At 33.8% G+C, this 26991-nt stretch overlaps 3 protein-coding genes across 4 annotated transcripts in view; all 3 read right to left on the bottom strand.

Annotated features, from left to right (window-relative positions):
- The window catches only part of LOC142348031 (uncharacterized), a 17733-nt gene extending 7821 nt beyond the window's left edge, over positions 1-9912 (bottom strand). Inside the window, exons 1-2 of the mRNA XM_075399198.1 lie at positions 9576-9912; positions 693-786 (exon numbers count right to left, since the gene is read on the bottom strand). Of these exons, the coding sequence (XP_075255313.1) occupies positions 693-786; positions 9576-9807 (326 nt within the window). The 5' untranslated portion in view covers positions 9808-9912. The remainder of the gene's footprint in view (positions 1-692; positions 787-9575) is intronic.
- Positions 9913-16649: 6737 nt separating this feature from the next.
- Positions 16650-18555, bottom strand: LOC142348558 (afadin- and alpha-actinin-binding protein A-like). The gene is made up of 2 exons (XM_075399944.1): positions 17594-18555; positions 16650-17247 (listed from the first exon to the last, which is right to left on the bottom strand). Exons 1-2 carry the CDS (start codon positions 18527-18529, stop codon positions 16894-16896), a joined length of 1290 nt encoding a protein of 429 aa, XP_075256059.1. The 5' UTR covers positions 18530-18555; the 3' UTR covers positions 16650-16893.
- A 258-nt stretch (positions 18556-18813) lies between these two features.
- The window catches only part of LOC142348141 (uncharacterized), an 87985-nt gene continuing 79807 nt past the window's right edge, over positions 18814-26991 (bottom strand). For both annotated transcript variants that reach the window (XM_075399346.1, XM_075399347.1), the window contains one exon: positions 18814-19318. In XM_075399346.1, the coding sequence (XP_075255461.1) occupies positions 19178-19318 (141 nt within the window). In that variant the 3' untranslated portion in view covers positions 18814-19177. The remainder of the gene's footprint in view (positions 19319-26991) is intronic.

Raw genomic sequence — 26991 nt, 5'->3', positions numbered from 1 at the left:
TTCAAAACATCTAATTTATGCCAACAGAACCTTACGTTCTGAAATTCGTAAAAACTAAGAATTTCAATGTTGTCTGCTATTTTTTCTCTTTCGCCTTAGCTTCAAAACATCTAACTTATGCCAACAGAACCTTACGTTCTGAAATTCGTAAGAAACTAAGAATTTCAATGTTGTCGCCAATTCTCTGAAAATGCAATTAAAATTTCTGTTGAATTGATTTTATTTTTTTCCAAATAATTTGGGGGGAAAATTCCCGTTTCAGGGACGGGAAAATTTTACAAGTTGACGTCTGCACCCAGAATACAAAAAAATTATAAAAAAAACTTCACACAATTCAAAAAATTGTAAATCAGAAATACTGGAAAGTCAAGTATTTTTAAACCTGCACATTATTCTTTATTCACTCTGATTTTGTAAAACGCCAAGATTCGATTTTGTGAAAACGGGAGTCCCAACAGCATAAAGAACGCTATGGACAGTTTAGCATTTGCTAGGGGCGCCAGGTTGACATGGTAGTTTTTCTCTGTTAGTAGTTTAAATAACTATGATATTCCAAGAAAACATGTTCCATTCTAGTACCTTGTTAATTGTTGACGATCTAAATTTCAAATGTCAACTTTCTGTTACCGTTGTGTTATTGCTGAGATTTGTATTCATTGATATCAGAAATTAGCTGAAGGCTCCACACTTACACATTAACTGTGTCCATCTGAATTGATTGGAACTCTATCCAGTTGCAAATCTCAGAACTGTTGTGGAAGTTGCGAATGCAGAAACGTCGGGCGACTGAAAAATAGTTGAAACATTTTTGACAAAATGACGGCTGGCAAAATTACCGCAAAATTGCGTGAGCTTTTTTTTAGTCCCACAGCGTCCTGTTATTAACTTCATTCTTGCGCATTATTCCCCCAATTCAGACGCTTGGTTTTCGTGGGCAACAAACCAGATTAAGGTATCAGCGATCGAAGCCACCTAGAAGTTGACGCGAATGAGGTATTTGCGGTCAGAACTTCTAATGGACTCAAAACTCTAGGAAATACCTAAATTTCACTTGGATCTCGACTTACGAAAAGAACTTAACAGTTAAGCTTCCTTAAGAAAGTCGAGAAAAGTCTTTTCGAGCGTAAAGCAAATTTCTTTTCATGGCCATTTTGCGTCGAGCATGGTCTTTTTATGCGACGAGAAATGACATTTTAAAAGTTGAGCTAAGATCGATTTAAGGAATTAAAATTAGTCCGTTAACTTCCCAATTGCATGAAAAAACGAAATTTTTTAGATAGATCGGTTGTTACAACTGGAATATATGGCCACATTAATTGATCGAACAAAATTAGATGGTTTATCTACAAGCCGGTTTATCTAGATGGTTTATCATCTCAATCACAAAGGAAAAATAGGTTGAATTAGCGTTTTCAAAATGATGAAATATCAAATAATTAAAACAACCCAATATTTTCTGGAGTCAGTACTACTTCAAAATAATATCAAATGGGTGTGCAGCAGGTGCACACACTCATTTGTTATGATTTTGAAGTACTACTAACTCTCGAAAAAATTGGGTTGTATTAAATAATTGATATTATCATTTATGATAATGTTAATTTAACACATTATTCCTTTCTAATTGAGATGATGGTTTCGATGCACTATATGTTTCAATGCAATATGCAGATTCTAAAAGAGATTCTCTCTTAACCCCGGACATACCAAAAAACTCGACATGATGCTTGTAAGTCAGTGTTTTGAGCACAGCAAATGGGGCTTGACATTAGGTAGAGCAAAATTCCAGCGTAAAATAGGTACGAGAATGAAGCCTCCAGCAATAATCAATGATGAGGTTTTGAACAGAGCAAAATTCAAGCTTGATTTTAAGCTCGAGCAAAAGTCCAACATCAGGAAATGTGTCGAGCAAAACTCCAGCGTGATAAATTTGATTCCAGCAAAAGTCAAGCATAACATTGTATGTTGGGCAAAACACAGGCGTGACATTTTAGGTCCAGCGAAAGTCCAATAAGAACTTATTGTGTGAAGTCCAACTTTCCTCTGAAGTCATTTCCTAGGATGAACTTCTCTTAACCAACCACATTTTCATGGAGCAAGGTCTGCTCAAATATCCAACTCTGAGCTTGGGAATTCTTACAATAAATTCACTGCTAACGTTATTGCTATTCTCAAAAAAAATATGTTCTATAACTATTGTCATATATGTCAGAAATGAGAATCGCAATAAACTTGTAAAACGATTTGAAAGAATGCTTTATTTTTGAAGTTTCAGTTAAGATAATTCAAAATAGTTTGAAGATTTACTATAAACTTTTATTTTTCCGGAAGTTCAAAAATTTAGGATTACTGCATAAGAGGCAGAAACTGCAGTAATCTATTAAAACAGGACAATGATAAGTTTTTGTGTGAGTGTAGATCCATAGCTTTCAATACGCGCATTTTCTACAGAATAAAGAAACTTCTTCCATGCAATTGTATACGGTCAGATGGTAGCTCTACATAAGTCTATTCTTCCCATAAAATTTATTAAAAGAATTCGAACAAGTTGTAACTTGTTCTAAACTTGTTCTAAACTATTTGAACTCTGAAGTTCAATAAACGATCTAACGAAACAGAAGTTCTTTTTAATGTCAAAGACCAATGACAGCGCCAATAATTTTCCAATATCATTTGCTTCTCTCAGAGTTTACCTGGCTGCAGAAAAACAGCGATAAAAATTTGAGAAGTTGTGCTAATATCCAATGACTATCAGTTTATAAAATGAATTCCTCCACAACTTTTAACCTCCAAAACATTCCGATTATTACATTTTTATCGCTCGTCATTGTACTGAAACAAAAACTATCACAAATGATTAAAACGCCTGTCTTTAGTTGATTATATCTCACAAAAAAAATTAGAGCAAAATTGAATAAAGGTAGTTAATAAGTAGAATTTAAAGATCAGTCGTATGCTTAGAGTTGCAAGAAACTCATTACTCAAAACTCAACCTCAGGCACTCAAATAAACGGCGATCGATGTTTCACATTGAAGTAAAACTATTTAACAAAATGTTAAGAGTACTATACGAAGTGCAGCTATACCACTAGGTTGGGGGCTTTATGTAAGAGGAACCCTCAAGCACTTCAAGCCAGCGCAGCTACCAAATGTGGTGCACCACTAAGTTCATTTTCTCTTCATTTCCACGAAGCTTATCTCAATACCTGTAAAAAGGGATTTTCTGAGTGTAATTTTCCGATTAAGGAACGATTACTGGTACTAATTGGTAATTAAACTATCAAGCAATATATTATAGACGATAACAAAACATCATAACTTTTTATCATACTTTGTAAAACTTTTGTCTCACAATTGCATAAATTAGCGCAATAATAAAAGCTATTGGTAGGGGCGCCGGCTCGTAATGACTTTATTTATTTCTCCAACACAAGTAGGAGCCGTTTCAGCATTTCCAATTCACTAGAAATTTTTTCCTCGCAAAAGACTTAAGGAATCGGAAATTTAGAACCTTCTCCAACCAAAACTTAACATCAACTGCTTAGTCAAAATGGTAAAGTTTGAAAGGAAAAACGGAGTCGCGAAGACAAATTTTAGTGGTCATGATGAAAAATGAGTTATGGTTGTTTTATTCAGCCCAACGTTCAAAGTTTGAACTATATTGCTCGCTGTAGAAACGATTTTAATAGAGCACAACTGTAAAATTAAGCTACAAAGTGTAATGCAGCAGTTGAGCCTAATTCAGTTCTATAAAAAACTGAAGTTAACAAATTTGCACTATTTTGTTGAACCTAACACCAAAGAAATCAAGTGTTCAAGGTTAAACAGCACATTCAACAGAATTTGAGAGGTAAATTTTAGGGTTGAACTTACATAAATATTTACAATTCATTTAAATCCTTAAAGAGCACACTATATCAGATGAAATGCCCTGTTTTCTTTTGAAATCGAATAGAAAAATTACAACCTAATAATTCTTTTAATTTGGAAACAGTTTCAGTTCAAAGGTATTCTGTTAAAAAATTAAGAGCAATTACACTTTGGGTAATACAAATCACAGCTTTGGCCAATTAGAATTCATGATCTAAACAACAATTTTGGTTTCTAGAAACTTAAGTCAATTTTCAGAACGTAGAAAACATGTCCGTATATTTATGAAGGCTCCCTTTGATAAATTATTTTTTGAGACATTGCTAGTTGTTTCCACCCACTTGCGGGTGGAGGAACTATATATACTCAAATGCGTTTTTTTTGTTCAGTCAATTTTGGCCGATCGATATATTCATCGTAGAGAAATGTGAGTGGTATCATTAAAAAGCTGTTCCAGCGAAAAAATCAAAATTATAAAGATTTTTTTGCATTTCGTTTTTTTCGAAGAGTTATCGAGGCTTGAAGTTTTGTGTGAACACGGGATATTTGGCATGATTTTGTTCACTTTTAGTGCAACTTTCCTTCAAATTAAGATATTGTCTATAAAAATAGTACTTCAAATTTACATTTCAAGCCACAAAATGAACGAATTGTGTGTTCTGTTAGGCTGAAGGCCATAAAAAGACTACTGCTGGTCTGATAGGGATGTTAACTATAAAAAAAATCGAATTCTGTTTGAGAGCTTTTTAGAAAACTTTTTAGTTTTTTTTTGTTTTTTAAGTCACCTAGAGACTAGTCACTTTTTATATCGAGGTTCCATTAACGACACACCTCATTAACAGTCAAATGAAGCCAAATGAACAAAAAATTCGTTTTCAAGGAATTGCTCATGTTTTTTTGGCTTCGACACTGAGTTTTTAATTTCAAATGAAATTGATTTTCTTTTTGAGGATTGACAAATTTTTTGAAGTCCTATGGCATGAACTCATTGACTAAAGGTGCAAAAAATTCCGTAAAGAGCATTAAGTGAACATATCTAGTGTTTTGAGTGGACAGCTATTGGCTCTTAAGACTTAAGGAATAATTTTTCGAAAATTTTTTTGAGCATTAACCAATCATAAACTTATTTTCGTGAACTGTAAGTCAGTCTCAGTAATGACAGGAACCTCTCTCTTACTACTGCAACCAAATTTTATCTGGTTAGCGGTTTTATCAACTATTGGATATATAACTTCAATGACACAAGATCTCAAAATTTTTTAATTTTTGAGGTTAATTTCGTATTATTGGTTACTTTGAACTCATATCACATTATCTAAATATTGGTAGCTCCCATTGGCTTAAAACATACGTTCAGAGGATCACTGATAAAGTTCTCAGAGGAAAGCTTATGTTTTAAATGGCTCCGACACTTTCTTCTCTTATTTTTCTACTGAATTTTTGGTTTTTGCCTATTTTTGTTGTTTTCATAGTCATAAAACTTATTGTGATGCTTTATTGATTAACTATGCAAGACAAATATCCTTTTCTTCCCATCGGGGCATATCGGAGTGTATTTATTGACTTCGTTTGAAAGCTATTGAATTTAATGGCTGTTAAGTCCTTAAAAACAATTTTTCAAATTTTTTAAACATTAACCAAACTCAATTTTTTTTGTGAACTTTTAGTAAGTCTCAGTATTGAGAGGATACCCTTCTTTTCTACCACATACAAAAATTAATCTGGTTTCCGATTTTATCTTCTACCTAATAGTTCTAAGACTTCAAAGCCACGGGTTTTCACAATTTTTTAATTTTTGGATACTTTATTTTTGATTACTTTTGAAATCTTATCGCATTATCCTATTACTTATAGCTCCCATTGGTTTCGGGAAGACGTTCAATGGATCATAGATAAAGTTTTCAGAGAAGTGCTTATGATTTAAATTGCTTCGACACTTTCTTCAGGCACTTTTATACTGAATTTTTCCTGTATTTGTTGTTGTTTTCATAGTCAATAACGTGTTGTAATGGTTTATTGATGAAATTTGAATGACAAACAGCATTGTCGTCCCAATAATTGAGCGTATTTACTGGCTTCCGTGGAAAAATAGTGAGCTTTATATCGTTGATACTACGAGTTTTCTCAAAAATTTCGTGGTTCTGTATTTGTTCATATTTGGTGATTTTTTGAAGTTATATTTTTATAAAAGAAGAATCCCATTGCTGCTTAAAAAATTATTTAAAACTAGAAAAGTTTTTGTTGAAAAGTTTACCTTTTAATGCCTTCGACAATTTTCTCGCTCAATTTTTTTCTAGAATTTGCTTTTTTCTCCTGATTTTCGGTTCATTAGGTAGCCGCATATTGCTGACCGGTCGCATAAGCTTGTAATAGAAGATTGAATGAATGATGTTACCCGAAGCACTCAGTTTATAGCGAATAGTCTTACAGTTTAAGATATACATTTTCAATTTTTTTTTCAAACTTTTGAGTTTTTGTTGTTCTTTTCGTCGACTTGTAACTTATTTTCATCCTTGAGAGGTCCCGTTCAATTTCTTGTATTTCAAAAAAAACATATCTACTTATTTGATTTGTCACTGACGTTTTAATTGTTGGACAATATGCGTCTTATAAACGTTTTTTGAGTGGTCAGTTTTGTGTTTCTTACTCCTCTTCCTTCAACAAAATCGCGTAATAAGAGATCTCAATGGTTTTTATATGTGGCCGAGGTAAACTTAGTTAATATCTCAGTGTAAATCCTTTAGCTGAAATAGTAGAAATAACAATTGAACTAAAAGTACATATTATTCAGAAAAAAGCTAATGATTTTAGTGGTATCAATAACTTGTGTTTTCGCAAATCGTTTGCAATTTTTTGAGTTTTTCTGCATCTTTAGCCCGTTTCTATGGCTTAGTCTAACCAGAGACAGATCCTTTTGGTTTCGTAATAACTTTTTAGTAATTTGCCAAGGTTTATTTATTTAAAGGCTAATGCTTTTTAAGACTTCTGAATTTTCTTGGTTTAAAATATATTGATTAATTTATGAATTTCGCCTCATTATTCGTTCTCTTTATCGACTTGTTACCTAGTCTCATTAGGAAAAATTTGTGTAATTAAAGTTTTATCTGACGGCATTTCGACGTTGTTACTAGGTGCTTTTAAATTTTGATTTTCAGTTTTTGCCGTGAAATTTTTCTTTTTTGCTAATTTTGTTGTTTTGTTTTTTTTCTCGTAGTCTCTTTTACGGCAGATATCGTTAGCGCTGTAATGAGGCATGGTATTATGTATTTCAATTAGTGGTTAGATTGATTAACGATTGTTTTAAACTCAAATAGCTATTTTTGTTATATCGTCAATTGGTTGACAATTAAGTAAAGAATGTTGATAAGCTCGGGTCGGAACATCATGTGCGAACGCACGTTAACGAGCCTCCTTGTTAGATATTAAAAAGCAAATACCAACTTTAGTTAGTCTTCTGTCAAGCTCTGAGAAATGGAGTACGTTCCTATCACCATACTGCCCAATTTTATAGGTTTGAATTGCCGCACAAAAAAAACCAGATTAAGCAGAAAAAAAAACACTTTCAGATCTAGATAATCCACTCATTTTTATGAAACCTATGGGTTTTCAAGTTCACAAATATTGGAATAAAATTAACAGAGTTGCGTTTCTTAGCTCTAGGCAGAAAAAAACGTTAATTTCTCATCTCTTTAAACGTTTCAGCAGTCAAATAATTTTTTTAAAGTAGGGAGTACGGACAACTAGATGACGTCTCTGAATTACGAATTAGAGCGACATAAACGCTAAAAAAACATGAAAAATTGCTCCATCAAGATACAAGTATTGAAACATTTTTTTAAAATTAAAACCATTTTAAAATTAATTTCACTCACTTAATTTACACTGCAGAAACAAATGGCGCAACGCAGTTCTCTGTGGGATTTTAAGTTAAAACCGATCCGTAGATAATTACGAACAAAATTAAAATCAACGCAATAATGCAGCCTGTTATTGAGGTGAAAATGAACGTTGCAGGTCCGAAATTATAAACATTAAGTCCCAAATTACATGCAGCCCACCTTTGAAAAACGGAAATTATAAAAAGTAAATAATAAGCACGAAAGAATAGCTATACGAAAAATCCCAGCACACAAGTTTTTGATTGAGTTTCAACTTTTTGTTTAAAACACCTCTACAGAAAGCGACATTCTAATTTCTTTTCGAAAGACTTGACGATACATCTGTAGTTCAGTCTTAGATTAACAATACGACAGAAAACACCCCACAACAACAGAAATCCCGAAAGGTGAAGTGCAAAAAACATTTCTAGCAGTAAAAAACTGGACCATCAGCAATTCAACTCCTCTTAGACACAAACCCCACATAATAGTAATACAGAAAAAAATGTGCAAACAAAATTCTTGGGAAGAGAACAAGATGAGAACTGAGAGTTTAAATTAAAACTTCGATATAAACAAAACTTCCTTACCTGATGTTGGTGAAATAATTTATTGAATAATGGGTACTAAATTGAACCAAATCGTTGCTTCAAATTTGTTCATACCAAATTTTATCAGTGCACGTAAACCATAAAGTTGAGCGATTAATTCGACCTTCCCACCATCAGTGATGACCATAAACCAACTCGATTATCCTCCCTGTGGATACCAGTGGCATGTTCTCAGGTTAGGAGAACAATGTGTTGAGTGTAAAAAACTGCAATAATACTTGCCATATACGGCAAGAGGAAAACTTGTTCATACTTAAGGTTTATATTAAGCATTATCAGTTTATCTAAACCTAGACGGTTTTGTAAATTCTCATGCTGATAGCGACTATAAATACCTGCTAATTTTTGTACTTTAAGGCCACTTAAAATTCATTTATTAAAATAATGAAACTATTGTCACTAGTGCTCGAGACCACGGCAGAAAGCGACATTCTAATTTCCTTTCGAAAGACTTGACAATACCTCTCAAGTTCAGTCTTAGATTAAAACATACGACAAAGAACACCTCCCAACAACAAAAATCACAAAAGGCAAAGTAAAAAAGTATTTCTAGCAGTAAAAAAAACTGGTCCATCAGCAATTCAACTCCTCTTAGAAACAAACCACACATAATAGTACTAGAGAAAAAATTTTGCTAACAACGCTCTTGAGAAAAAAACATAAAATAGACAGTAATCTTATTATAAGAAACAGTTACAGTTCTGAACTCCTTTTCGTCAATTTTCTTCGCTTCGACAAAAACAAAATTCAAATGAAACCAATCAAATCGAAAGGTCAACAAAACGCTGATAAAGACTCATTGAAATCCAACAATGCTTCTACTGTATTAACTAGAAGAATGCAAACAACCGCTTAAAGGCGTCCCAAATGGCAAAATAATAAAGTTGCTAGAAGTCTTTAAAAAAGTTGAAATGGTCGAAAGTCCCTGCGAAACGATTAATTACTTATTGATAGGTTGCGTGGAGACCACTTTGGAGTTCAAATCCAAAAACTGTGTTGCAGAACCGCACCTGAACAAAAATTATCGGTTAGCCAATTTGGGTGCTCAATCATTTATTAAAGGCAGATGGGTTTGAAACTTATCCGAGCAGTCCAGTAGGAAAAATGGAGCCGTTGAGCGAAAAGGCCTTTATCTATAAAACTGTGAAAAGGAATCAGGACAGATTTGTTCATCGTTATTCTTTAATATAAATGCATATATTCAACTAAAACTAACAGGTACTTTTCAAACAGGATTGAGCAGTAATAATCCAATCTTTATCCACAATTGCTCCACCGCATCTGTAAAACTTGAGATTGTCTGCGTAGAAGAGGAAAGCAAAAAACTTTGAATTTGACTCCAGGTTACTCATTTCGTCCTTTTCTGAATTTGTTAAATTTTCATTCTGTGAACTGTATGTAGCACCAGTAGATAGAAGTATTAATAAGGATATTGATTGTATCGACATTTGACCTTCAAGCTGGTTAAAAACTTGAACTAAAAAACCCTTTATCCTAAGAAATAATTTCACAACTGGTGTATACCAAAATGGAGCTCAAGCAAAACTGTTGCGATACAGGTTTGTTCTGCTTCTAAAGCCGCTGAGTTTAATTAAACGAGCAAAATGACCCATATTAACTATCTTCCGTACACGATAGATAACAAGTTTGGCCAAAAATGGTTAGCTCAACGAAAGGTCTTTAATGAATCCATTAGTAACAATGCCCAATGGATACATATTGTATTTTCCACAAGCCTTTGATTTCGGCAACAAACGACGGACTCAATTTAACAGCAGGATATCACATATAAAAAAAGGCAAATATAAAAGAACAAGATTTTGATTTTAATTATCATCTATCACCACATACTTGAGGAAGCCGCCAACAAACAAGAAAAACTTTCCACAAAAGTAAAATGGCAAACTTCTTGCGAGCATACAAAATCTAAACAATAGAATTGTTGGCGTAAAATCGCAGACAGTCCACTGAAAACTCAACCTGAAGTCAAGTTGTCTCCTAATAACGGAAAAAAAGAAAAATTCCCTAGCAACCGCTTTAGATTGAGTAAATGTTAAACCGATAGCAACTTCTTCGATCGATAATTAACACAATAGATTACCTTAATTCTAAGTCCACACGATGCCAGTGCAAATGTAATCCAAGAAGTTGCTCCTCAGATCAAAAACCTCATAAGAATCTTGCTCACGCCCCTGTGATTTCGCAAAACTAATTACAACCTTCCACATAAATGTATAATCTGATAATTGAGAGCATGTTTACACTGTTAGACCAGACAAAAAAAATCGCTGTATACACAGATGGGTTTCTTTTTTTTGTTCAGTCAATTTTGGCCGATCGATATAATCATCGTAGAGATTTGTGAGTGGTATCATAAGAAAGCCTGTCCTGCGTAGAATGCGGAATTAAAAATATTTCTTGATTTTCGCTTCTTACAGGGAGTTATCGAGGTTTAAATTTTTGTGAATAGACGATATTCCGTTGTTTTTATTCAAAATTTCGGTATTTTTGACCAAATTTTTGTCAATTTCGCTTGAAAAAAATGTTCACAATATTAACGATAGAGTTATCGATTTTATCTTTAGAGATGGTGGAGGGTTAACGAATTATTCGATCCAAGTTTTTTGGCTAGAATTTATGCTCAACTTTTCAAATTTCAGACATTTCGTCAAAAATGGTATCAAATATGCAATTTTACCTCACTTTCTTTAAATTTGGTGGAAGTAAACACCTTAAAACCTCATTCATTTTCTTCGTAAAAACAAAAAGAGCTAGTTGTACTACAGCGGGCTTTAAGAGTCTTCTGGAATAATCATTTTGCCAGTTTTTCGCAAATTTATACTCGATAATAATACAAAATACATTATTTATTTTTGGTATTTTGAACAATTTGGTATAAAAATTGATCTATTTTGTAACCATTTGAAAAATTGAGTGTTTTATTAGCCGCGCAGCAATATCGGGGCTGAACTTGATCTCATCAAGGATCCTTACGGTAAAAAATAGATTTCAATTGGTGGCGGCCGTTTTTTTTTAATATTTCCGCGACTCAATTATTGACAAATACTAATTACAAAAAAGAGGCCCAACAACCAAATATAATGGTTTCAGAGTAAAGCTTATAGTTTCTATGCCACTGACCAATTGTTTTCTTAAAATTTTTTGGACTTCTTATGTTTTGCTTTCATTTGTTATACTTTGTGTAGCCCAATGACTTCAAAGTCTCCCCAATCAAAGATCCCAGCGGCTTTTTTACGGGGTATAACTGAACCTAGAGAATGCTTTCAATCGTTATCTAATGCCTCTTATGACTTTGAATTTATCTGTTTTACGAAAATGTCGGTTTTTGAATTCTGCCACTATTTTATCTTATTTCTTTCAACTTCTGGCGTAAAGTCAGTAAAAACAGGCTGAAACCTATTTTCTGTGGGTGAAAAATTAATGTCTGTAACGGTTTGATATTTATCTTATGGTTTCTTGGTTTTGATACTAATTTTAATTTTTTTTTCAATTTTGAGCAAAAATTCACACTATTGACGCGTCGAATTAAACAAAAGCACAGCTGGAGAAATGCACAGCGTTGCAAAAGGCGTATATGAATGTTAATTGTTTTTGTTTAATAGTTTTTGCCTTTGGGCTGAGACACAATTCTCTTTTGCAAATTTGAGTGAACTTTTTTATTTTGGCTTTGTTTGTCTTTCTTTATGTTGTTGTACATATACCTGATAATGATAGGTCTCAATCGCTTCCCCAGGACGTATAACTGAACCTATTTAAAGATTTCGTTTTATAGCGATTTGATATAATGACTTTCATATTGACTTTATTTTTTTAAAGATTTTTTCAACTCTCCTTTTTGCTTTTGATTTTCTCACCATGTAACCCAATCGCACTAATGAGAAGTCTCAACTGCTTTCGTTGGTTCAAACATTATCTCAGGTTGGTAATTTGTTTTGACTGATGGCTTCGACCATTCAGTTTCGAAAAGAAATTTCGTGATTTATTCACTGTTGTTTTTGGATTTCTTTTGTTGTCATTTGGGAAGACCCGTTGATGTTCAGATGAGAAGCAAAAGATGGTATACAGTTCTTCCGGATCACATATCATAATTATAGTGCCTTGAACACTGTAAAGTTTCGGCTTCTTCCTGTAATTGTTGTTTTTTGTAGTATCAAAACTTAGTCTCATTAATAAGAGGCCCAATTGGCTTAATGGGCTTTTAAAAATCAATCTTTCAACCACTTGTTTCTTAGGCTTTGTTACTACTGTTACTACTGTTACATTTGAAAGGGTTTTTGTTTTCTTTTTAAATAGTAGCAATAACGGCACGTCCCAATGGCTTTGAAATATTGTGCAATTGAAGATAATTAAGGCTTGTTGACAAGCTTATGGTTTTCACAACCTGAGTTCTTCTACAAAAATATTTGTTGCCCAATGTAAAACATTCACTCTTATTACGTTTTCAAGCGCAATTAAATAAAAAATTGCAAAGCTGTTAACACGCTTTCTCAAGTATTGCATGGTTGCCAACTTGGTCATAACTTCGATGTTGCAGTTTTTTGGAAGACTTTTTGAAAACAACCAAAATTTTCACAAAAATTGAATTTTAATCGCTTAAAAATGTTAATATTCAAATAATTAAACAACTTCAAAATAATTCCTGGCTAAACCGTCTCAATTCAACCGGTCAATTGATTGAAACACTGAAAAAGTTTCCATGTCTATGATTCTCAAAATATTGAAACTGATACTCCAAAATTTTCAGCAAAGTACATTTAAATCTTTTTCAATTAGTACACTAGAGTGTACGATATGAAAATCTCAGAAGGCTACTTTTAGTTTTTATTGCCATAATTGAACTGAAGTTTCCTTTTTTCCTCCAGAATCTTTCAGGAATCTCTACAAAATTTCTTACCGGATATACGCTTCTGTTACGAGATTTCAAAATGTTTGAGATTTTTATATACTTTAATTATTTTAAAGGATTTATGTTTTATTCTTACATTATAACAATAATGGCATGTCCCATTGGCTTTGAAATATTGTGCAATTGAAGATCTTTAAGGCAGTTTTTGACAAGCTTATGGTTTTCACGGCTTCACTGCCATGCGCAAAAGTTTAATTGAACTTTTTTTAAATTGTTGCCGCTAATTGTCCTTTTTTGTAGTTTTATGACGTACACTGAATGAAGACAGATCTCCACTGCTTCCTATGGACATAAAAATAAACATTTTAGTGATTTCAGTTAATATCAAATGATATTTTTCCCTTTGAAACTATTCGTTTGCAAAAATCAAAACGTATTTTTGAACTTCGCAGCTTTTTGCCTCTTTTATCGAACTGTTACCCAGTTGCATTGAGGATAGTTCTCATAGCTTTACTAATGAAATATAGGTTGAATTATTTTGTTAAGGTTTTTCCTAATGCGAGGATTTTTGTTATTATTTTTTTCATATAAACATCGAGTTTTGGTCGTAATTAAGGTTTGTTAATTGAGTTTTATTATTAACTTTACTGTTAGTCCTATTAACAACAAAGTTTATCGCCCTCAAATTATTTTATTCCATTAGTGGTTTGCCGAATGATATGTATATTTTGATAAATTTCTAAGTCCTCATCATTTGTCAGCCAATTAAGTCAAGAATGCGGATGGGAGCGGTCGGAACATTGTGCGTACGCTTATTAACGAGCCTCCTTGTTCATTTTAGTTAAATTTTACTTGCATTCATTACCCGCACTGTGAGTACCAAGAAACAACAAATCAAGCACTGCTTCATTCTAATTACCTTTGTTTCATTCTGAAGAAAAAGTTATACAAAGGAAGACTAAAGGCGCAAAAGAAGTAACCCATTGTGTTTGATACCGCAGATTCGGACAACCTGAGTTCCTCTAAAAAAATATTTGTTGCCTAATGTTAAACATTCACTCCTATTATGTTTTCAAGGGCAATTAGATAATAAATTGCAAAGCTGTTACCATGCTTTTTCAAGTATTGAATGGTTGCCACTTTGGCCAAAACTTCGATGTTGCAGTTTTTGGGAAGACTTTTTGAAAACCACGAAAATTTTCGCAGAAATTGAAAATAAATCGTTTAAAAATGTTAATATTCAAATAATTAAGTAACTTCAAAATAACTCCGGGCTAAACCATTCCAATTCAATCAGTCAATTGATTAAAACACTGAAAAAGTTTCCATGTCTATGATTCTCGAAATATTGAAACTGATACTCCAAAATTTTCAGCAAAGTAAATTTAAATCTTTTTCAATTAGTACACTACAGTGTACGATATGAAAATCTCAGAAGGCTACTTTTAGTTTTTATTGCAATAATTGAACTGAAGTTTCCTTTTTACTCCAGAATCTTTCAGGAATCTATACACAATTTCTTACCGGATATCCGCTACTGTTACTACGAGATTTCAAAATGTTTGAGATTTTTATATACTTAAACCTTTTAAAGGATTTTTGTTTTATTTTTAAATTATAACAATAATGGCACGTCCAACTGGCTTTGAAATATTGTGCTATTGAAGATCTTATTGAAGCTGTTTTTGACAAGCTTATGGTTTTCACGGCTTCACTGCCGTTTTGCGCAAAGCTTAATTGAACTTTTTTAACTTTGTCGCTAATTGTCCTTTTTTGTAGTAGTATGACGCACAGTGAATGATGACAGGTCTCAATTGCTTCCTATGGAGATAAAAATAAACATTTTAGTGATTTCAGTTAAAATCAAATGATATTTATGCCTTCAAAACTATTTGTTTGCAAAAATCGAAGAGTATCTTTGCACTTCTCAGCTTTTGGCCTCTTTTTTGTCGACCTGTTACCCAGTCGCATTGAGGACAGTTCCCATAGCTTTACTTTTGAAGTATAGGTTGAATTATTTTGTTTAGGTTTTCCCTGATGCGAGGATTTTTTTAATTATTTTTTTCATAGAAATCGAGTTTTGGTCGTAATTAAGGTTTGTTAATTGAGTTTTATCATTAACTTTACTGTTAGTCCTATTAACAACAAAGTTTATCGCCCTCAAATTATTTTATTCCATTAGTGGTTTGCCGAATGATATGTATATTTTGATAAATTTCTAAGTCCTCATCATTTGTCAGCCAATTAAGTCAAGAATGCGGATGGGAGCGGTCGGAACATTGTGCGTACGCTTATTAACGAGCCTCCTTGTTCATTTTAGTTAAACTTTACTTACATTCATTACCCTCAATGTGAGTACCAAGAAACAAATCAAGGACTGCTTCAACCTGATTACCTTTTTTTTCATTCTGTGCCAAAGAATAGGTTCTACAAAGGAATATTAAAGGCGCGAAACAAGTAACCCATTGTTTTTGATACTTCAGATTCGCACAACCTGAGATCTTCTACAAAAATATTTGTTGCCCAACGTAAAACATTCATTCTTATTGTTTTGAAGCGCAATTAGATAATAAATTGCAAAGCTGTTAAAATGCTTTCTCAAGTATTGCATGGTTGCCAAACTGGCCATAACTTCGATGTTGCAGTTTTTTGGAATACTTTTGAAAACCACCAAAGTTTGCAAAAAATCTGAATTTTAAATATTCAAATAATTAAATAACTTCAAAATAACTCCTGGCTAAACCGTCCCAATTCAACCGGTTAACTGATTAAAACACTGAAAAAGTTTCCATGTCTACGATTCTCAAAATATTGAAACTGATACTTCAAAACTTTCAGCAAAGTAAATTTAAATCTTTTTCAATTAGTACACTAGAGTGTACGATATAAAAATCTCAGAAAGCTACTTCCAGTTTTTATTGCTATAATTGAACTGAAGTTTCCTTTTTCTCCAGAATTTTTCAGGAATCTATAGAACATTTCTTACCGGATATGCGCTACAAAAAAACAAAACTCAAAACCCTTTTATAAAATAATATTCTACTCTGCAAGGTCCTTCACATAATAAACATAACCGGCTAACGTCGGGCAAATTGCTCTCAAACGATTACTGAGCGGTCGGCTTCAGCAGTAGCCAGCTGGGGCTTAGGGATGCATCAGGTGGGTGTGAGTGGAGTAGGGGGGGGGGGGGGGTAGGCTTGTTGGTGAGCTGGAGTATAAGATGGTCCAAATCGCCGGGTCCGAGGAGAATTTAGAGGATTTGAGGACGAAAGTCAAATGGGTCAGAGGGAAAATCGGTCAAGCGAAAAATCGCAGAAAAGACCACAGGACTAATATAATTGCTGAAAACTTTGTTTAAGAGCAAACGAACAATTTTGACAGAGCCGCACAGCTAGCTAAAACTGCATCTGGGAGCCAAAAAAATTCGATATTAGCGTTTATATTTACACATCAATTGAATTCAAATAAAATTCAAAACACAAATGTTCGTTAATATAAATGAAAATTATACATGCCTGACAGAATTTTACTGACAAAGGAAACCATTTTTGAGTTTAGTTTTAATGGAGTCCCTTTTAATATCGAGATCACAACTCAAGGCGTACATATAAAATGAAATAAAACAAAAATTTACAACAAAAACCTTGTAATCCTTTGAACAGTTCCATTAAAAACTGTCTTCGTCATCAGTTAACAAACTTTCGCGATAATTTTCTTGTTTTTTCAACTTTTTGTCACCTAATTTCATTTCCTTCTCGTCATATAAACTGCTCAAACTGCTTCTGACGGACTGCAATCTCTGCTCACTTAGTTTTGATATTTTGTTCACTATAGAATTGTACAACGTTTCTTGCATTATTTCAGCTGGCATTTCGCAAAGCGGGTTCGTTTTGTTCGAGGGGGCGTCATTAGTGGACTCTGGTAATGACTCCTGACTGCTGAAATCTGGCGGTGAGGAATTCAGTTGATCGTCAATTTTTGCAATGAAGTTCCTCAGCTCTGAGTTCTCACTGACCAAAACCTGAAACTGGAATATAATAGAGAAGAACTATTTGACCACAATGACGCACACTGGGATTGAAACAGCAAAAAAAAACAGATAGAAATTGACAGAAGTGTCATTTTTTTATTTGGTGTGCAAATTCTGCATATTCGGTTAGATTCTAAAATTACAATTAATTCAGCTTTTAAACTGAACGCTATTAAGCATAATACTAATGCAAGCTAGCAATCGCTTTAATGAACTTTGATAACCTAATGCACTATGACTTAATGACCGGGCTTTATATGCTTGTCCTGTTTCTTTCGAACTTTTGATTTTGAAAATGATATTACTGGAAAGTTTATGAAGCTCTTTGTGTTCTAACCTTTTGCTTGTGTTCCAAATTATTAATGACCACTTTCATAAACTCTTGTTTGTCAGATTCCTCGCAACAGCATTTGGGAGTCACCATCCATTTTGCTCTCTTTGGTTTGCTATCGTTCAATATCTCAATAGAAGCCGGTTGCACATTACTACCATTGCCATTTGATACCATGTTCGAAGCACTGTTAAACTTCTGTGAGTTTGTCAGAACCCCACATGATGCATTTTTGCCAGTTTTTGAGCCCAAAAATGCGTCCATTTTATCCTTCAGAACTTGATTCTCTTTCTCTTTCCGTTTCAAACTATGCTCTAACTGGGTCACTTTTTGCTGCACTAGAGCGTGACTTTTCTTATTGTTCTGCTTTTCTAGGTTGAGTTTCTGCAAAGTTGCGCTTGAATCTTTTTTCTTTTGACGATCGGTTTCTTTAAGTTTCGCTAGATCTCGCTCTGATGTCTCCAATTGATTTTTCAACTTCTTAATTTGGTTGTTCAAAATATTATTATCAGCTGACAAACTATTAAAGGCCATTTGCAAGTCCTCGTGGTGTTTGCTTGACATTCTAATTCGATTCAGAGCCTCAACACACGATAGAGCTAACGACAATTTCGTTACGTCGTAATTGCTCGAAGGTTTTTCTTCCAGTTTCAAACACTTCAGACCCAATGATGTCATTTCACGATTAATAAAAGAAACCATAGAGCTCATTTTAGAATCCAGCTCAACGTCCGGGGCAAAGGCTGGACCAGGCGAGGAAAAAGATACGTCAAAATCTGAGTCCAATAGATCGCTTGTTATGCCCCGGCGTTTATCTTTGACTGCAGCCCTGTTTTTGGAACCGACTAGGCTCATGGTAGGTAGAGGACTATCCATTGAATCTGAAGCAATGGGATGTTGGTAATACAAATCATCAATAAATCTTGCTGTAAGAATGAACATATATTTTAAAAATACATTATGCGAGAGAAATCTATATTGAGGCAACAATATTGAACGTAGATTGCCAAATCCAAGGCGGAAATCATTCAAAGAAATCGACATCTTTTTGCCGCGACGTGCAGATAATGGTGTCTAAAAGATGCCAGAAACCCTCCCACCACAAGGAATTTCAATCAATTTTGATTTTTACCGCTGATTCAATATTTACACGCCGCAATAGCCACTCTAAATGATGGGTATTACAGCTCTCACCCTTTCATTAAATTGCTTTGCATTAAAACCTAGAAAAATAAAAAATTCATTTGAATTTTTTTTCTTGTATATGAACTAAAATCTACTCTACAGAATATTCAATTAATAAAAAATAATAAAGAGTTTACTCGCACATAATGTGAGTACATAAAAATATAGATTCAGTTTATAGCACATCTGTGTTGCATATAATTTAAGGATGAACTGATTATTTTTGCGAATACAATGTTTCGCAATGTTAACAATTCGGAGTCGGCCAAATGCGTATAACTCTATCAAATTGGCCTTTCAATAACCGCATAGTACTGAATGAAAATGTTAAGATGCTCTGATACCAATCAATACTGCTCTATATTCTCTAACAAGGACCGTGGAACATTGTGTGGCGTAGTTGGACTAGATCTGAGAACAGAGGCAGTCAGTGGCACATAGAGGACAGTATCCATTCTCTCCCTCTGCAGAAGAGAACCAGTCTCGCATATGGTTGGGATGTCCTCCGTGTCCGCATTTGAAACAGACACTGAACAGCCCACGCACCTATGACACAGAATCAATGATAAGCTGCATTCGAGAATGAAACTCGCAATTGGCTCACTAACTCATGACAATAAGACAATACAGCCGACTAACGTCTCAAACGTTACCTGTTTTTTTATTCCGAAGGATGCACACAATAACGGAACACATAGCTGGGTTAGTCCTAAATCATAATAATAATAATTTATTTCCCAACTAGTGTATAAATATACAACACATTCGAGAGGTCACCAAAAAGGCCTGCGCTTGTCCATAGGATGGTGCCTCTATTAAGCTTGCAGAATAAAGAAGTTACCTTACGTTACTGATCAAGTTACCTGAACTGTCCCGTCAACACTTCGTTTCCCTGTATGTAATTATCTCTTAAGTTATGTAGTATATTAACTAGAACAGATTCGTTTACAACTAAAAATTCTCTTACAATGTTTTTGTCTGGAGTAACCGGAAAATTAAACAATTTTCTTGTTCGGCACATTAGAGTTTTTTGTTGGCACGTCGTCAACCTCAAGGATTTCACAGTTTTTAGTTTCTTCTCATCAGACTGAATGTTGCAGACTTCTTCATTGCTGAAAATTTCTGATCCATGGTCACAGTCAGAACTCGGTCTTAAGCTCTTACACATCAATTTTAACAACTCATAGATGCAATTCCATAGGTGTGTAGTTTATATTTTTCACTGACCTCGCGGACGCTGTGAATGTTTTCAGTCCAAATATCCTGATGTGGTTTTGTGACCAGTTAAGTTTTGTGACCAGTTAAATTTGCGCAACCATAAATTAGTACATCATACGGCAGGAGTGGTTGGACATAGAGTTTGTATAATTTAATCAAAGTATCCCTTCTGACTCTATTTTTGTATTGGAGGAAACAAGATTCTTTTTACAGCTTGCTCTTGATTGCTCCTATGTGCGTTTTAAAGCTTAGTGTTTTATCAATATGCACACCAAGGTATTTTGTACTCGCTTTGTCATACAATGGTATTCCTTGTAATTGTAATCTATTCGCAGTCTCTCTTTTTGCAAAACACGTCATGTTACACTTTGAGAAATTTACTGTCGGCTTATTTCTGACAAACCAATCGCACAACCTACCAAGATCGTTTAGCAAGTCATCATTATTAAGTTTACTAGAAGAGTAAATAGTTGTATCATCTGCAAAAAGTATGATTTCGCTTGATTAGCAAACTCTCCAGATATCATTTATGTACAGCAGAAAAAGAATTGGTCCTAAAACGGACCCCTGTGGGACACCATATTTGACATATAAAACGGCAGACTTCTTGTCGCCAACCTGGACAAATTGTTTACGATCAGATAGATAGGATTTCAAGAGATGATAAACACAACTTCTCAGTCCATACCTTTCGCAATTTATTTTAAAAAAAGGTTGTGGTCAACAGTGTCAAATGCTTTTGCCAAATAAAAGAAAACACTTCATGTTTCAACCAAAGAACCAAGAACTAAACTGATATGTTCAGTAAGTTTTGCAATGGCGTCAACTGTACTTCTGTTATTTCTAAATCCAAACTGTCTTTCGCTCAAAGTATTATGTTGAACCAGGAAACCATTTAGTCGGATATAGATCAATTTTTCAAATAATTTTCTATTACTCGGAGTAGCGATATAGGTCGGTAGTTCTGTGCGTTATCTTTCTCTTCCAATTTGAAAATTGGTACTACTTTGGCCGTTTTTAAAATTTTGAGATATGCTTTCTCTACGCATCAGTTGAGAAATGACGCCGATAGTTCACACGTTGACGGATTAACGGCATTCAGCAGGCAACTACTTAACTGAAACATATCACAGAAATTTTCTTTTAAACTGTCTGACTGTTTCAAAGACTTCATCCGCATTTGTTTTCTGCAAAACCACTGTTTGCTTTTGTATTGGAATGTTTTTTAAATCAGCTGATTTGTTTTTAGTCATAGCTACGTTTTTTCCAATGGCAGTAAAAAATTAGTTCATATCATGGCAGTCTACGGTGCACTGTTGTTCATTATTTTTATCACCATTTAAATCTTTGACTATCTTGAATAATGTCTGTCGCCCATTTTTCCTGCCAGTCTGTTGATCAAAAAAATTGTCTTTGCTAACTTGCAGGCTGCTTTTGTTCTACGACGAATAATTTTGTATTTGTTTTTTTGATTCCATTGTATTATCTCTTAGATATAAGTTTAAGAGTTTTTTCGTTTGCTAGGGTTACGAATTGTTGCTGTGATCCATTGATTAGTCGATCGTGGTTTAGTTTGTTAAACGGTTGGTATAATGGATTCCTTGGGAGAAATAATCGTCTGTTAAAGCCACTCAATTGATTGATCAATATAAAGAGACTATCATTAAACGTCGTTCTTTAATTTCAAGGTGGACTAGATAATTTATTTTCTTTCCTAATTTTCTCCTCTTTGAGTTTCTTAAATTGTGTTTTTATAAATTCAGAGGCCACGGTCGTGTCCAGAATTGCAAAGAAGTTGATGAGAAAAAGACTGCATAATGATCAGAAAGAGCTGTTTTGTCCACATTGCACACACCTTCGAAATTACAGAAAAATAGATCAATGCAAGTTTTGCTACACGTGGTTTCTCTGGAAGCCATTCTGTTGTTTTTTAGCTGAAATCCAAAATATGACAACATTTCAATCAATTTGCTTGCTTTTAGATCCTCTAGGAAGACGTTAATAATAAAGTCACCGCAGATTACATGTTTCGTACCATCTTTTGATTTAAGTTTCATCATGTGATCGCTTAACATAGCTAAGAATTCATCTATAGGGTAATTTGTAGACTTATAACTCCTGTTACTATTAGCACTTCAGGACCACTCTGATGAACAGTATTGAGTATTCGCATAATATTAACGATGCTTTTTACAATTTTTACTAGTTTAGTACGAATGGAGTAGATCCCCCACCAGTATTATCTCTGTTGCATGTTACCATGGTAGACAGATTCGGGAGCCTATATCCCTCCAACTTGGTTTTGTCCGAACATCTGGTTTCCGTGAGGACTAATGCTAGCGGTTCATCTGTTAATTGACTAAGGTATACTTCAACTTGATCGTAATTCTGTCTTAAGGAACTAATATTTTGGAGGTATATCGAGTGCTCCATTGCGTGTCCTGTCATTTTCTATGCACTGACGTTCTAATTTGTTTGTTTTTTTAAAATATTCTGCGTTTTTGTCCAAGTAGAAACAGTAGGATAAAAAAAACATTGAAAACGTTGTGATGAGAGCAATGGTTCATTAGTTTCATGTTATTTCCCCGACAATTTTTCTTAATTGGTTTTCAATGCTCAAACAAAAATGTTAGTCAGTTTCCTCTCGCGGAACTCGCAAAAGGAAAAAAAATAGATTCCCTAAGCTGTCAGAAGATGTCACGGAAGTCGCAACATACTGCAGAAAAATTTACAAGACAAGACATGCCTATCATATTCTCCTTTCGCGGAAGTCGCAGAAGGTGATTACAGGACATCACTAAAATTTATAGAAGATTGTCGCGGAAGTCGCAACAATCTACGATGGTTAAAAAAATTCTTTCGTTTCAAATACGATTTATACTCGTTGGTAACTCTTTATTCTTTAGCTCTATGTACAATTTTATTAAACTCAAATGTTGTGTTTCATAGAGTAATAAAACCAAGGCTTAGTTAGTTGTCAGAACTTTGGATAGTCATTAACAGAAAGTTTACAGCTTCAAAACAAATTTAATCAATTCAAAAACCATCAAAGAGAGCACTGTGTTGTCTTTTTCTTCATGGGACATTGCCGAAAATTCCCTTTCTCGTTCATCAAGCTGTCTTTTTTGAGCCACGACATTATTAGCTTTGAGTTTTACAGCGTTAGCACCAAGTTAGGAACATCACGATTCACTTGATTTTTTAGATTATTAAAATCTAGAGCATTATTAACCCTCACAGACATTTTCACCCTTATTGTTCTTACACATCACTGAAATTTTACAATTATTCGTTACTGCAATTAGTTTTTTACTGGGAGCCAGTTTCTCGACAAAGGCATCTGGTGGTGGCAAGGTCTCTTTCATCCAAAATTTTCTCTTGTTAATTGAATTAAACATGTGTTTAAGCATCCTTCTATTTTTGCACATCTCCTCTTTGTCTCGAAAATGAGTAAACTTAACAATCACCGATGGAGTAATACCAGCAGGCATTATTCAGGGCCCGGTAATTTGTGATAAGCAGTTAGACGGCTTTCCATTATAGTAACATCACAAAGTTATTTAGTTTGTTTAAAAACTCTAGCAAACTTTGGCAACCATTCAGCGGTTGGCTTCGTCGCATCAAAGGGAGGGTTGTCAATTATCACCGAGTTTTTGCGTGGATACCTCTCCTGCTCCCTTAACCTGGCATCCAGTCTCTCGGTAAAATTGGCCAGGTCTGCAAACCTCTCATCTGTTTGTCTTTCATGGTCCACACGGCGGCCCAGCACAGCCTGCACTGCATCTTTTGTTGCCCCATCTAAGATGCTCTGTACGAGTTGCTTTAGGTCAGGGGTATTTTTTTGGTTGGCCATTATAATTGAAATCAATATAATCCAAGAATGAGCTAAGTTAAAACGTAACAAAAAGCGCAATAAATTTTTGATTCAGAACGCACATTCAGAGAATTAAGTTCACTCGAAAGAGCAACTGCTTATCATGGTGTCTATCTGTCTTTTTAACAATTGTTAATTCAGAGACGAATTTGATACTGTCGCTTTGAAGTGCGCATGTCTCTTAGATTTGCTTCAATCCCAATCATCCACATTTTTGTCCTAAAAATGGGGAAGAGATAGGAAAATTTCAACAACCCAAATTGTACGGATAAAATTGGGGTATGAGCAAAAAACTTGTTAACAATTGAATAGCACTAACGGAAATTCTACCGAATTACAGCGCCGCTGAGACTTGCAAATGAGGAAATAACGAGACAACCAAAAAAATATAAGTAACATAATAAGGTTTGGCTGTAATTAATGTATGCTATTATTCATAAAATCAATTACAGTCAAACCTGAAAGTAAAAAAAGCTTCATAACAAAATTTTCTGACAAAAAAACATTCCTGAAGTCATAACAACCACAAAATATAAAATAAAAAATACTTGATATATTCTTCTTTTTTCTCAGAAAGCCAAAGAGAACTGTAATTAGTGTGACTAATTCATAAAATTACAAAATATCAACAAAATGGCTAAACACAAAAATTCGAACAATTTCCGAAAAAACACAGTTCCGAAGCCATTAAAACCATATGCTATTGACTGAGAGGAGTATTTAAAATCTCTTGCACCTCACTTAAACATCAAAGGGCCCGCTTTTGAAAGGGACTACAAGAGAAGACAACAATAAAAACAAGCTTTGACCAGCATCAAAAACTCATAAAACACATATTTGTCAATGTCACTTAAAACAAAAACCAACAATTCGATTATCGTGCTCTTCACAATAAATCAGATGGAAACAGGAACGATTGAGAATAAATGACCAATTGGCAAAAGGAAGAACAAAAAAACAAAGTTAAACAAGACTAATATTTTAGAAAACAAACGAAAGAAAAATCATTCAAACCATTAGCCGACAACAGTACATTTTGAAAAGATTACTTACAGCAAAAAAGGAAGCCATTGAAGCCAGTCAATAGTAGGAATATGTCAAGCAGGCAAAATTAAAAAATTTCAGATTAAAATCGGCGAGAAAACAGTGTCAAAGATATTTTGGCAATAAGCTAATCATTGGAACCATTACATATGTTCAATTTGGCATAATTTCGATGTCTGTGTGACCTTTCTTAAATGTGATAATGTGACGAGACATAAAAACAAGAACCTGGGAGATGAACAAAAAAACAGATCTTAATAGATTAATTTTCAAGTTCACAGAAATAACATCAACGAAGTGGCAGAGCTCAAGAATTCGCTATTTTTAAAACAAATATATTCAAAGTCAAATAACCATTGTTTATCAACCGTGAGCATTTGATAGGTTTCGCTTTACATACATAGGAAGCCAATTCGAACTTTGATTGTGGAAAATATGTCACACTACAAAAAGAAAAACAACTGAAGGCAGAACTGAATTATTAGAATTTTAAAAACACTGTTTCGAACACAAAAAATCTACAAACATTTTTGCACAAAAAACAATATGAACTCATTGGACTTAAATTAGGACATACCGTAAATAGGACCTATCATGAACTGACACTTCAGAAGAAATCTTCTTGACTGTATTTGACAGAATAATGTAAAAATTGAGAAAGACAGCACCTCAATACAATCTGAAACCACTATTATACAAATACGCAAAAAGACAAAACAAACTTTAATAACGTAACGCATTATTAAGCACACTTTATTATCTTAGCGCAATCATATTTCAGTCATAAAATCTTTACTCATCACAAATAAAAATAATGGATAAATATCCATTAAAATTACCGAAAAGACGGCAAAAAAATCAATTCTTTTAAGTTTTCCCAGGGAGCGGAAAAACTCGAATCAAGTTTAAAAAGTTGCTGTCAATTTTAGTTGAAAATTTCGATAATTTTACGAAAAATTTGATAGAAAAATTCAAAAAGACCGTTTCTATCGTTAAAGGTAGAACCCATAACACTGTTGTTGACAATTTGATATTATTTCAGCAGACACCATAAAAATTTGAACAAAAACAAGGGAAATCAGTCAAATATTCACATAAATATAAAAGACGATAACTCCTCGGAAAAGCAAGTTCAAAATTAACTTTGTAGTTTGATACTCTACACATGACGGTCTTTCCAAAATTTAAACTTATAACTCTCTAAAATACATCGAACGGCCAAAAGGCCAAAAAACTCTACAAAATACGGGAAACTTCTGGAGCAATTGTGTGGACTGCTCCTGTATTCAAAATGGCATATATGCAGCCATGAGATATTTACAAAGACTGCACAATTCTATACCGAAGCAAATTGATTTTGTATTAATTTACCAATTTACCTAATTCTATTGTAGCTAACAATTACAGCAAAACAAATACGCATTTTTTTTGCGGAATTTTCTCAGAACTACGTTAGTTTGAAGACAATTAGAAAAGAAAAGGACAGTAGCATAAAGAAACCAGAATATTTCACGCAAAGTATTGAAAAGCGGCAAGTTAGTTGAAACACAGAAGATCTTTAAGACCATGAACGTTTGTCTGTCGACTGATTTAGTTACAAGTTCTCGCTTTTCAAAAGAAACGAAGGAAAGCAATTAAGATTAGAACATGAAAGAACTAAAAACCCTCTAGTGATGTCGAATTAATACTGACTAAAGTTTAGCTTCGTGTATAAGAAAAAACTACTTGCTATTGAAGTAAGTTATAAGTTACAACAAATATATTATAGACAAAAATGAGCGCAAAACCTTAAATAGGTTTTTATAGTGCAACCAAGTTCTTAGAGTGACGCCAACCTATTAATACACCGCTCTATTTTAAAGCCGTTCAAAAGAAGAAGTTAAAGAACACAAAAAGCACAGACGCCAATTCTTGTGAAAATCTTGGGAAAAACTATTAAGACATAAATTTGGAGCCAAACTCAACTGTCTCAAACCATTCTCAGGAATGAAGGCATAAATGTCACACAATTAAGATTGTTTTCAAATTGAGTGTTAAATTTTTTGTCAAACTGCTTTCTGCATGCAGTACATTGTGCTCAAAC

This window comes from Convolutriloba macropyga, chromosome 10 (assembly GCF_964194025.1).
Source record: "Convolutriloba macropyga chromosome 10, txConMacr16.3, whole genome shotgun sequence".
Taxonomy (NCBI): domain Eukaryota; kingdom Metazoa; phylum Xenacoelomorpha; order Acoela; family Convolutidae; genus Convolutriloba; species Convolutriloba macropyga.
Note: the sequence above shows the minus strand (reverse complement) of the source record. Positions and strands in the feature narration are given on the sequence as shown.

Coding starts and splice junctions, on each gene's coding strand:
- LOC142348558 (XM_075399944.1), bottom strand. CDS start 18,529: ATGTTCATTCTTACAGCAAGATTTATTGATGATTTGTATTACCAACAT. Junction 17,248..17,593: donor ATTTGGAACACAAGCAAAAG/GTTAGAACACAA, acceptor TTCCAGTTTCAG/GTTTTGGTCAGTGAGAACTC.